General features: G+C 45.8%; 1 protein-coding gene across 7 annotated transcripts; it reads right to left on the reverse strand.

The window, feature by feature from the left end:
• Positions 1-719: 719 nt before the first annotated feature.
• Positions 720-10309, reverse strand: DRD1 (dopamine receptor D1). 7 transcript variants are annotated; one of them, XM_032703029.1, is made up of 4 exons: positions 9741-10309; positions 8421-8600; positions 4623-5441; positions 720-3901 (listed from the first exon to the last, which is right to left on the reverse strand). In XM_032703029.1, the coding sequence occupies exon 4, from the start codon at positions 3891-3893 to the stop codon at positions 2535-2537; it is 1359 nt and encodes a 452-aa protein (XP_032558920.1). In that variant the 5' UTR covers positions 3894-3901; positions 4623-5441; positions 8421-8600; positions 9741-10309; the 3' UTR covers positions 720-2534. The 7 variants fall into 7 exon arrangements, with proteins under 7 accessions (XP_032558920.1, XP_032558921.1, XP_032558917.1 ...); XM_032703030.1 differs by having other exon boundaries at positions 720-3949; XM_032703026.1 differs by having other exon boundaries at positions 4206-5441.
• Between the last annotated feature and the right edge of the window lie 1873 nt (positions 10310-12182).

Genomic DNA, 12182 nt, shown 5'->3' on the forward strand with positions numbered 1-12182 from the left:
TGAAGGAGCTAAGACAGGTTGGAGGCAGCCACGATGCCCTGTCTACCTCAGACCTGCTGCTTCATTGACCCCCAGGAGCACCCAGGGAGGGGGAGCTGGACATCCCAGCAGCTCCTGCACCAACTCCAGTCCCAGGTGCTGGATGGGTCCTGCTGTAAATGCTCAAGGCAGAAGTGACAATGTAGGTTTGTTTCTTCAATTCAAAATGAATCTGCTGACAGAGACAAAAACAAAGTACAGGGCTGCCAGGAACAGGAGGACACCTCAGCTGCACCCACCATCACGTCACTTCTGAAATTATTCATTTTGCTCCAAAAAAACAGAAACTAGCAGTGGGGTTGTATCAGGCTTTGAGAAAGACTCCACAGCTTGGGGAAAAAAAAAGGGGGGGGGGGAAAGAAAGGAAAAAGCCAATAGTAAAAGCATTCTATAAACCAAGTTCATTATGCCAAGGCAAAAAATACCTTTGAAATAAGAGTCACCAGCAGGTCGAGCTTTACACATCTAAAGCGAGTGGTTGTTTCCAAGCTGCTTTTACTGCTTTCAAATCCTAGTTTAGAGCAAGGGCTCAGAGGTCTCCAGTAGGGAGGTTTCCCCTATTTCTAATAGGAATTCCCATCAGCCTTATGGAGGTGATCCCAATTAAAGGCAAATGGGGAAAAAAATGAACTGTCCTTCCCTTTAACACGATCAATACAACTGCCAAAAAACAGCATGAATTTAATAAATGCAATGTAGATTGTTTTATTTGACCTTCTGTTCACAAAATAATTTTATTATATGTATGAAAGCAGCATACAGGCAATAAAATTATGAAAACATTCACAATACATAAATACACAGACCTGATGCAGGATGTATATAGTTTGTTAGATTTTTTTTTTTCCTCTCAGTTCTCTTTTCCTGACAACACATTTTTTTGATATATGTTATGAAAAAGTTGCTCCAAGGGGTATTTTCTCCCATTCAGAAAAGAAATCGATTTCTTTGAACTCTGCTGACTACTAACATCCAATGTTCCTGTTGCTAATGCTCACCGATTGCTTTTGGCATTACAAAGGGAAGCAGCAGGGAAGGACAATGGAGAAGTAGCAGGTTTTTTTAATTAAACATTGGCAACTTTTTTGGAGTTCACAGGAGGATTTTGAGGTGGGGGCTGCAGTTCCATCCATATTTAGAAATGTCTTAATCCAAAATGGTAATGAGGCACTATTCCTTATTGAATGGACTATTGACACGGCAATTACTAAAATGTAATGTCCTCCCGGTTCCCAAAGTAAAGCACCAGGTACCTCACGTTTTAGTTCTGACTGTGATAGAGTAGCAGACAGACAGAATGACCCGGGTGGTCCTGCAGTAACACCAGTGATAACGACGTTTGGCATCTTTACTACCATTATAACCCATTGTGTTTGTTCAGAAAAGATATCCAAGACTTGAAATAAGAAAAGTCTGAGAAAGCTGTTTATCTTACATAGATACAAAACATTATATACTAAGAATTGTTATCTAAGACGCTCTCCTTCCCAAATTGGATTCTTCTTAAGGTTGTAGTCATATTTAAGGTATTTACAGATCCACAAACTTGACATTCTAGCAAAGTCTTTGTAACATGAAACTTTTTAAAAATAAATAGCAGCAATTTCTTTTATTTCTATAAGGGAAGAGAATTCACAACTCAGTCAACACTGGTCCTATCTTTTGAAAGAAATCTCACTTAAAAATAAAAAAAGCCCACAAGCAAACGAACTCCACACAGCATCGGTTTAGTTGATTCCTTCATTTCTTGCTGAGCTTCTTAACATTCCTCTATTCCCCTCACCAGCTCTCCAGACTATCCGAGCTTGTAATAAAGTGCTGACTGGTTGACTGGTCAAAATGCAGTTATGACACTCCAAAAATATCCCATTATTTAGACATCTTAAATAACATAAATAAAGCTAGATCTGTTATAACATATGAAAAATATCAATTTAAAACAATAAATAAATAAAACCAGTATCAACATATTACCTCCCAAAGCTTTAAAAATAACCATTCTCATTATAAGGCTCAATTATTTTTCAGAAATAATTTTAAGAAGGCATCTACCTACCTTTACAATCTCTCAGTCTTTAATTAGGACCTGTTAACACCCACTATCACAAGACACAGCAATCTTTTTACTTCTAGTAAACATTAATCTTTAAATACTCAACATTTATCTTTTGCCTCACTTTCAGCTGAAAATTGGTTTCCCTGTGTAGAGAAGCAATATTTTCTTTGTCACTGCACTGTATCTAAATTTGTGTATTTTCCTCAGTATGAACAGTACAGTTTAACATCTTTTTTAATAACCAATTTCCAGTATCTTTTTGTGTTTATTGTTTAAAATGTTAAATTTGCTTTGAATGCCAGGAAAATGAATTCTGGGCTTGGTGTAAATGTGTATTTTTCTCCCTAGAGCTTAGTTTCTTACCAAAAAAATCTTGTATTTTTCCCCAAAAGATTATTACAATATACACCGTTGGGTCTGGCTTAGTAAACCTTACTGTTCAGGTTTTGTGCTGCCCATTTTGTGTAATGGGATTGATCTTTTCCAAAGAAACATCAGCTTCGTAATCCAAGATACCCGACAGTGCTGGAGACATTTTCTCCAAGGTCTTAGATAGTTCACCCTCTTCTTCCTTTTTGAGAGGTTCTTCCTCTGGACAGATAATTGAATGTGGAATCAGATAAACCAGATTAGACTCCTTGGGGCTGGACCCTTTGGGCTCGTGTTGGCTTGAAAAAACTACTGCCCCATTGTTGTTTATGCTCACAGTCTCTATGGCATTGCCAGACATCGGGCAGAGCCTGTAGCAGCCCAGCAGGGTCGAAAATGCCTTGCGGAAGTCAGCATTGAAGGCATAAATGATGGGGTTGAGGGAAGAATTTGCCCATCCAAACCATATAAAAACATCAAAGGTGGTGGAATTAATGCAGAAAGCCTCTGCTCCCTTGGATGGCTGGGTAGGCTCGCAGAAGGGAATCATGCAGTTCAATACAAAAAATGGCAACCAGCAGCACACGAACACCCCCATGATCACTGACAGAGTCTTTAAAACCTTTGTTTCCCTCTTGAAGGACATTTTGAAGTTGCTCTCTGGCTGCTGGCAGTCCATACTGCTCCTGTTGCCACTCGTGTTCTGGCAGTTCTTTGCGTGCACTGCTGCTCTCTCCAGAGCTGAGATGCGTCGTATTTGCTTCTGAGCAATCCGGTATATCCTCGTGTAAGTCACTATCATGATGGCCACAGGTATATAGAAACTAATTAGAGAAGAGGAGATGGCATACATCCTGTTTAGGCTAGAATCACAGTTGTCCATGCTTACACCTTGTAAGCTGGCATTTAAGTCCAAAAAGCTTGTGGTTGTAGCCTTGTGCCAGTTCAGCTGCACGGGGATGAAGGAAATCAACACGGACAAAGTCCACGCCACGCTGATCATGATGAAGGCTGCCTTGGGGGTCATTTTCCTCTCATACCTAAATGGGCTGGAGATGGCCCAGTATCTGTCCACACTAATGACACAGAGATTTAAGATGGAGGCTGTTGAGCACATAATATCAAAGGCCACCCAGATGTTACAAAATGAACCAAAAGGCCAGAAACCGGCAATCTCAGCCACAGCTTTCCAAGGCATGACCAAAACTGCCACTAAGAGATCTGACACAGCCAAGGAGATGACAAAGAAGTTGGTCACCTTGGACCTGAGGTGGCGAAACCTAATGACAGCTGCACAGACCAGCGTGTTTCCCAGCAGCGTGGAGAGGATCAGCAGTGAGAGGAAGCAGCCTGTGAGGATCCGAAAGGAAGAGGAGTCCCTTTCCGCCAGCAACCCTTCCCCGTCCATAGTGGTGTCGTTCCAAGTCATAGTTTCTCCTGAGGGAAAATCATATCATGATTTTCATGACGACATCAGCTCCTCGCCTTGCAGAGATCAAAGACATCAGACGTCCATTAATTACTCATCACCAAACAGACCAAAGGTCCTTTCTTATAATCCCTTCACCCCCAGATGGACCTCACCCAATCTGAATTATCCTGAAAAACATCCTGAAAGCTCTGCAAGCAGGAACTGAAAATGCATAAACACAGTCCACCCTACAGACTGGGTTTTTTAGCAATCCCTTCTCAAACACACTGCACCACCCCAGCATGAAGTAGCTTAACTCAGACAGCTCACCTGCAAATGTTCTGCTGCTGTCCTCTCCAAACACACCCCATAGACAGGAAAGCAATCACTTTTCCATGCTTGCATATATTCCCACTTAAATAGACTATTGATCGAGTGTTTCCAGTGTCCATTGCACTAGCCCTTCACATTTACTGAAGCGTATTATACAAGGTGCCTTTTCACTAGTTCCCTAAATGTCTCACTGATGAAACACTCCATCCTTCCTCCTCAGTACATTCCTGTTATAAAATGCATCAGTTCTCTGTTTCTTGGCAGTGTCAGAAAGGAAATCTTCACACTGTTTCAAACTCTTTTACCTTTCCAAGACAAAACACATAAACATACAGTAGGTGTGTTTTAAAGATTTGCAGTAAGAAGTAGCTCAGGTTATTTAGTTTCATTTAAACAAGAAATGCTGGCTCCTACCTTTCACCTCTGATTCTCTGTTTGCTCTGGGATGCAGGGCCGTCTCTCCTCCTCTTTTAGTTTTGTAATTGCATAGCAAATCTTATATACAAAACCAGCACAGGAACACTGCATTGCATGCTCTGTGTGTGGGGGGGGGGGGGTTCCCTGAAAGTGCAAATTGGCAGGGGAAAAGTAAGAGTTGGACCATCAAGGAGTTAGTTTTCAAGGGAGCAGCAGGTCTGTGCTGTCAGACCGTGCGTGACGGACCCTGCTGGTGCGTGCCCAGCTCCCTCCATCCCACGGCCCCTGCTGATCACTCTGCAAACTTTGTTGGCCAGATCAGTTCCAGTCGCACTTTGTACATCCCGTGGAAGTGGCACATCAGGGCAAATCATCCCAGGCAAAAGGCACGGTATTTTCCCAACACTGGCAAGAGCCGACTACCAGTTCTTTCTACTGCCGTTCGCTGGATGCAGAAAGAAGGGCGAGAGGAGGAGAAGGACGTGAGTGACCTTCCCTCGGCCACAACGCCGGCGGTGCCCTCAGTGGGTTCCTCTTCCAGCAGGGACAAGTCGCTTTAACACTCCACTGCCAGGTTATAGCTCTCCATAACTACTCCGGAATAATCCCACCTCCTGTTCAGCGGGGCTGCGCTCCAGGGATCGGGTCCAGCTCTTCCCATGCTTTTTCCCTCTCGGAAAGGCGCAGGCGGAGGCAGCTCCTCATTCTCTCCCGCAGCCCGCCCCGGGCCACGCATCTCCCGGCTTCCTTCTGCCCGGGGCAGGGCTCGGCAGCATCGCCCCTTCAGGAACGCTCTGTCTGCTTGGCGACTCCTTCCTAAAGGATTAAGACAAGGGAATGACAGGCATGGAGGCACGGAGCGGGCAAAAAGCCACCCCCCTTCGCCTCCTCTAACATCTTCGGTTGGGCGCAGCTTCTTCTGGGCAGCTTTTCCTGCCTTCCTGGGGAAAAAACGTCCCGGGCAGCCGGGACGAGAGGCAAAGCCGGGCTCCGGGAGCGGTTCTCCTGGAGTTTAGCGCAGACGGGATTACTTTGCCCGGTCCCGAGCCCCGCCGAGCTGCGGGACGCCCCGGGCGCTGCGCGATGCCCCGGCGCTGCGAGCCGGTTCAGTGAACTGATGCGGACAGTGAGTACCGGCACCGCGCCCCCGCGACGGGCGATGCTCGGGGGGGGCCGCGGGACGAAGGCACCGCGGCTGCCCCGACCCGGGGGAGCAGCGTTCCCCTCGGGGCAGGCTCGGGAGGGGCGGCCGGGAGCCGCTCCCGGCGCGGCGGGGCAGGGGCGGCGGGAGGCCGGGGCTGGGGGCTCCGCCGGGGCCGCGCTCCCTGCGCGCCGCCCCCCGCCTGGCGCAGCCCCGCGGCTCCTGGCGCAGCCGCGGCCGCCGGGCTCCCTCTCCTGGGCGGCCGAGGGGTGGGCACGGACGGGGGCCGGCAGCCAGGCCCGCCGGGGCAGCGGCGGCACCGAGGGGACGGGACGAGACGCGTCCGCCTCGCGCCCCCCTCCGCGTCCTCCCCGCGTTCCCCCGTCGTTATCCTGCGGGCATCGTTGTCCTGCGGGCAGGCAAGGGAGAGAGCGGGGAAAATCCACAACCCAGGCTCCCGGGGCGTGTGGCTTCTGAGGAGCCGCATCCCCACTGACTCGTGCGGGTTCAGGCGAGGGCAAAAAGAGGGGACAAACACTGCGGAGTCTCCGGAGCCCCAAACGGGCACCCCCGAGGTGAACCCAGCGGCAGTGGGACCTGCCGCTCTCTTCAAAACCATTTTTCTCCTTTGCAAAAATCCTTCCCGTTCAGTAGTAAGCACCAAAACCAGAGCGGTTATTCTTCGAATCCCTTCGTTTTCCACAAGGGTTTTTTCTTGCTTACCTTGGCTGCAACAGGCAGTGAAAGATGAACATGCTGATTTGCAGCCTTTGCAAAGGAATCTTACCCCCCAACAATCAGAAAATAAATATAAAAGACATCACAGAGAGGTTAAGAAACCTCCTAGAAGAACAAATACTCTAAGCTGTCAACATAAATTTCATGAGGCTCAGCACTAGTGAAGTCGCTTTTGTGCCAACTGGCATTTTTCATAATGCCAGTTAAAGCAGACACAGTGCTAAGCTAACCTTGACTAGTTAACTGAAACACTTATTTTCCTTTCTCCTTCTTTTTCTTTTTTTATAAATTTTAACTGCTTCTCAGCAAGTTCTCATTCCCCCCCCCTGCCCTCCTCCTGCTTATTATCCTGTCCTTTAATCATCATTCATCCTCAGAGGAGGGTGAAAATAGACAAGAAAATGAATCCTGTGCTGTTCAGTAATAGAGATCTCTAATGAAAGTCACTGTGAGTTTTCTCTTTCTATTTTCAAGATTTTTTTGCTTTTGTCTCCTTCTTGAGGCACCACAGATGAGGATTGCCACATGATATGTATATTCCAAAAAGGTAGCACACTCTTTTTTTTTCCACAGAAACCCTGGGCTGAGGGGAACATTGCTGGGGGGAACCTGGAAGTCACTAAGCACATTTGATTTTACTTGCAACAAATTCCAGAGGCTCTCCTAAAATGACTCTCTGGATTATTCCAGGAGAAATCACAACTCCCGAGCACACAAAAAGCAGAATTTTCGAAGCATATTGCAGAGAAACACTGAGGTACACATTGCAGAGGAGAGACCAGTTTGCTCTCAAGCATCTGCTTATCAGCTCCATTCAGTGAACTCTTTAGTTCTTTTTTACCAGGGAGTGGTCTTTCCTCAGGAAGAGGCTGAATTCAGCACTGGAGGAATGTAATGCTGCTCAGACGAGTGAGGGTTTCAAAATTTCATTTGACATTAATTTAACTTCCTACCCACTAAAGCCTGTAAGACTCTCACAGGCCCTATTTTTTTGGCAATTCAAGTATCAGTTTCAGAAGCCAGAGCCTGTTTCCTGTGTCTTCTTTAAGTTTGTGTGACCAGTTCAGGGATGAACAAGAAGTCTGGGTCAGCCCTGACTGCACTAGTGGAGCAAAGCCCCTTCAGCAGCTACAGTGGTTTCAAACACCAGCAGTTCATGCAGGGCACCCTGCTGTACTCATTTGTCATTTCAGCTAATTTATAAGCTTTTAAAACTTTCAAGACTTAATAGTCATACCCAGGTGAGGAACAAAAGTGAAATCCATTAAACCCCTATTATTATTTAAGTAAATTTAGTGGTGGCATTAGGAAGCTGATTGATGTGAGTCTGGGAACCAGTTACACGTGAATTTTCCTTTTGCTGCTCTCTGACCAACCTGCCCTCAGCCAGTGCGAGAAGGATCAGCTCTCATCCAGGTCTGGACTTGCCTAAAACTGCCAGCAACAAGCTGTTGGTGTAGGTGTTTCCTGGAGATTCAGAAACAAGCACAGAGCTTGTTTAATTCTCCCTGGGTACCAACATAAAACAGCTGCTTAATTTTATGTCATGCTTTTCAATCACTTCTGACTGATGCTGGAATCAAAGCATGCCCACCAAAGGAAAGCTTTTGTGTCTCTATTCTCACCCTGTGAGGCACCTGCTCCTGCCAGGGGACTTTGTTTGGAGAAGATCCTACTTGGTCCATATGAAGATTTAAAAATATAATTTATAAATACTGAGTAGCACCTTGATCCAAATGACCTTCATCCAAACAGTAATTAGCTACTAGAAGACCAAGTCAGAGTTCCACAAAGCCCATAGTAGAGATTCAGAGTTAAAACATGCTTTAACCTAAAAAATAGTGCACACACTAGAGCTGGAGAAAGGTAACTGAATTTACAAAATATATCAGTACATGGATACAAATTGTACTTACATCATTCTCAGGGTGCTTTTTTTTGTCTGCATGCATGGGATTTATTAAACATAAAATCAGCTGAGGCATGTTATCAGAAAAATGTCTAAAAGAACTGTCAGGTTTGTAAATAGCTGGTTGTACTAATAAGCCAAGATAACTTCAGCCTCAATGTAACATTCTCAGGAAAATCAGGGGTTCCTGGAAATGAAAAGAAATATATGAACTCTTTTAAAGATCACTGAAGCACATTGTTTAAATTGATATTATCATGTTGGCCATTCTACAGGGAAAACTAGAGTAGTGAATAAAAAAGCACAGAGCAAAGAATGGCAGAAGAAAAAACTATTATTAACATCTCCAAGGATCTCAAGATAAGTCTTGAATGATAAAGGTCCATCAGCAGGGAGAAAGGATCATTGAGAGAAATGATTTCTAGTCCCCAGACACTGACAAAGAGAGGCCTAAATATTCAGTATTGAGTGTGGGCACTTTTTTTTGACTGTAAATTATAGGTATGTCCCTCCGTGTCTGGGGGATTCAGTAGGGCTGATCTCAAAAAGCACATTACTGCCCTTTTGATGTTGACTTGTGAACTATTTCCAGTGGCAACCAGTGCACGAAGCATCCCCAGGTATCAATCAGGTCACTGGTGTGAGGAAATCTGAACACTAACAGGGAAAAGGAAAATGGAAAAAGTCCAGACAGAAACACCATGTATGAAAGTCTGAATTTAAATGACTCATTTGAGGCAGCCAATTCAAGCAGTGGCAAAGCTGGACACAGAGGGTAATGCAGGAGGGTATGAATGGGAAGGATTTGCTCTGCAGTGTTACTGCTTCCTGGGATCTGGAGCTCATGCACTGGCTGCAGGATGCTCAGGAGGCAGGACCAGGCAGTGCTGCTCCTCTGGCATCTCCCCTCCCAGGACACTGATGCTTGACTCTTGGAGCTCAGCCCTGATCCCAGCCAGGAGAGCCCAACTCCATCCCTGGGCCACAGAGTTTGGAGACTGCAGAAAGGATTTCTGCTCTGTGGGAATCCAGCAGCAGCCTTTCAAAAAGCAGCCTTGTGTCACGCACAAGCTTTAGGAGTGGTGGAAAACCACTCCTAAACTCCTTGTTTGTAAAGGGGAAGGAGCTGTGTTCACCTGCCATCCCCTTCCTGCTCAGAGCCCCTTCAGGCTCTGGTCTCCTTTCCCTCCCTCACCACTGATCTCTCTCTACACCTGCAAATCCAGAGCAGAGCTGGGGCGTTTCAGCTGTAACCCCCCAGATTGTACAACAAAATGGCTCTTTTTGGAGAGATGAAGAAGACAGGAAAGAAAGAGAAGTACCAAACCTGCAGCCAGGGGTCCGAGCAGAAGCTGTCACCTGAACAGTCCCCAGCCCCAGGAGCTGTGGGTAATTTCAGCTCGGTGCAATGCTGCCAATAACTGTGTTATTTAATCGGCAGAGCTTATGCAGTGACTTTTTATGGGGTTTTTCCAGTTCCACCCACTCACTCCCACAGGACCAGAGAAAGAAAAGTTTCCCATAAGAAACACTTGGAGTGACCTTCCTCTTGCAGCTCGACCTGCTCCATCAATGCAAAGGCCATTAATGGATCTTAAATCACCCTGGAAATTGCTCTAGCAGGGAAACCTAAAATTTCCCCCCTTCTCTTTCTGGGATTTCCATTTGCCAGAGATACGGGGTAGGAGAGGAATTACTGCCCTGCCAACACTTCCCTCCAGAGTGGGTAGAGAGCCAAACTGCAGAGGATGATGAGAATAAATTATAGCTGAGAGGAGAGGAGAGCTCTAAGGAAAGAAAAATGCTTCCTCTGACTGCCTCATCCCTGCAGCACAGCAGAACAGTGCCAGGAAATCCACAGCAAACTAACAAGACCCTTTCTTCAAAACCTAATCTACATCAACAAATACAAAATATTCTGATCATTTCACTGACAAATGTAGACACTGGATGTACTGCCGAATTTTTTTTGCCCCTACAGGGCTGATTGCTGAGGACCTACTATATGAAATGGCTCATAATCTAGTAAATCAACACAAAAATACAGACTGAGCCATTCCTTCCCAATTTAGGCTTTATTTGCATATGCTTTTTTTTTTTTAAATAGTGTATAGCTTTCATTTTTTCTTTCACTCCACACTGGACAGACATTTTAGGCCCTCAGAAAAAAATTGAATATATGAATAAAAGAAAGTCACGGGAAAAAATGACAGCAATTTTCATGTTAAAGATGGCTTTGACATATTAATTAGTATCTCAGAAATGAAATAAAGCCAGTGATACAGAATGATTCATTAGAATGATATTAATCTGAGGAATAATTAATTCTGAGGGAATGGATAAAAAGAATACAAATAGATATATTAGCAGCAAAACTCTTCAGCAATGACTGTGACAGTGATTTCTAGCAGCAGTGGATGAGACTGTGGATAATACAATTTTCTCAGCAGATGGTTTGGTAGGTGGCACTCTCTCCTAAGCTGGTGTTACAGATTTACTCCTGAGCTGCCTGCCAGCATCAAATAGATCCTAACCCATATTCCAGCCCAGCCCCCTGACTGTTGGATGGAGAACTGTTTAACAGAAGATTTGTGTGGTTTTCTGATGTAGGACATGTGATGATGAAGAGTGTCCTTAGTACCTACAACAAGTGAGCAACAGTTTGCCCTAGAACTGATTGTTAAATTCACATTATTACACATCCAGCATGGTCAGACTTCACAGCTTTGCCACTGGCAGGCTACAAATCCTTGAATTAAACATAATTAAACTAATACATACCAAAAAAAAGAGAAGCATCACTTTTTGCTCATAGTGAAGACTGACAGCAGCATTTCAGACCTTCACTGCGGGGAGCCACAGGAGCCCAACTAGGGCTCTCTGCATGGGGAGCAGCCCCAGGTGCCCAAGGAGCACAGCAGGTCCAGCTGTGGTAGAGAGGGTCAACCAGCAGTCCAGCAATGACCAGACCACTCCAAATGTCCCACTCCTGAAGCTCTGTCTCAGGCAGCATTTTCCCATCTGCAGCTCCCCAGACAACCCTGCTGTGGTTGCAATGTCGCAGTCCCACCTTCAGGTTCTGGGATTAAACTGTTCTCCAAGGCAAGATGCTGGTTGTCAAAGTCAAGTCACACAGTCTGGGCTTGACGGCAGTCAGAAACATTCCACCAAGTTCAGTGAAACACTGGGACAAGAATCCAAACAAGAATCCATCCTGAGGTCTAAATTCTGGGCTGCTCCAATCCTCATGACAAACTTCCATTCAAACTTTTGAAAAACCCACTGATCCAACTGGATTACCCCAAACCACAGTATAATCCTAAATCCCCTTTCACCCTAGGTCATCTGGATATGTTATCCTGTTCCAGCCTCCGTGCCTGTCCCACCACATCAGGCAGGACTGTTTCATCCCACAACATGGGCAACATCTCCCTCTGCATCCCGCCTCAATGCCCTTGGCTTTTCCCTGCCCTGTGTTGCAAAGAGCCGTTGCTGACACAGCCTCTAACAGACTGTTTCCCAGGCTGGAAATGTTCCCTGAGTTTCACCATCCATTTGTCAACATCTGTCCCAAGGTCAGGGGCCTTCCAAGCCAGTCAGTTCTCCCTGCTCCCTTCCTGCAAAGCTCAGCTCCCCAGGGCTGGGCTTTGCAGGTCAGGGCTCAGCTTCACCAACACAGCCATCCAGTGTATCTTCCTCAGTCCATCAAACCAGTCCCCTCCACCTAGGAGACACTAAAATCAGGGATGTCTTCTAGATACAAGTTCCA

Source organism: Chiroxiphia lanceolata, chromosome 15 (genome assembly GCF_009829145.1).
Source record: "Chiroxiphia lanceolata isolate bChiLan1 chromosome 15, bChiLan1.pri, whole genome shotgun sequence".
Classification (NCBI taxonomy): domain Eukaryota; kingdom Metazoa; phylum Chordata; class Aves; order Passeriformes; family Pipridae; genus Chiroxiphia; species Chiroxiphia lanceolata.

What these genes read in the sequence shown, in the direction of transcription:
- DRD1 (XM_032703029.1), bottom strand. Translation starts at nt 3,893, where the DNA reads ATGACTTGGAACGACACCACTATGGACGGGGAAGGGTTGCTGGCGGAA.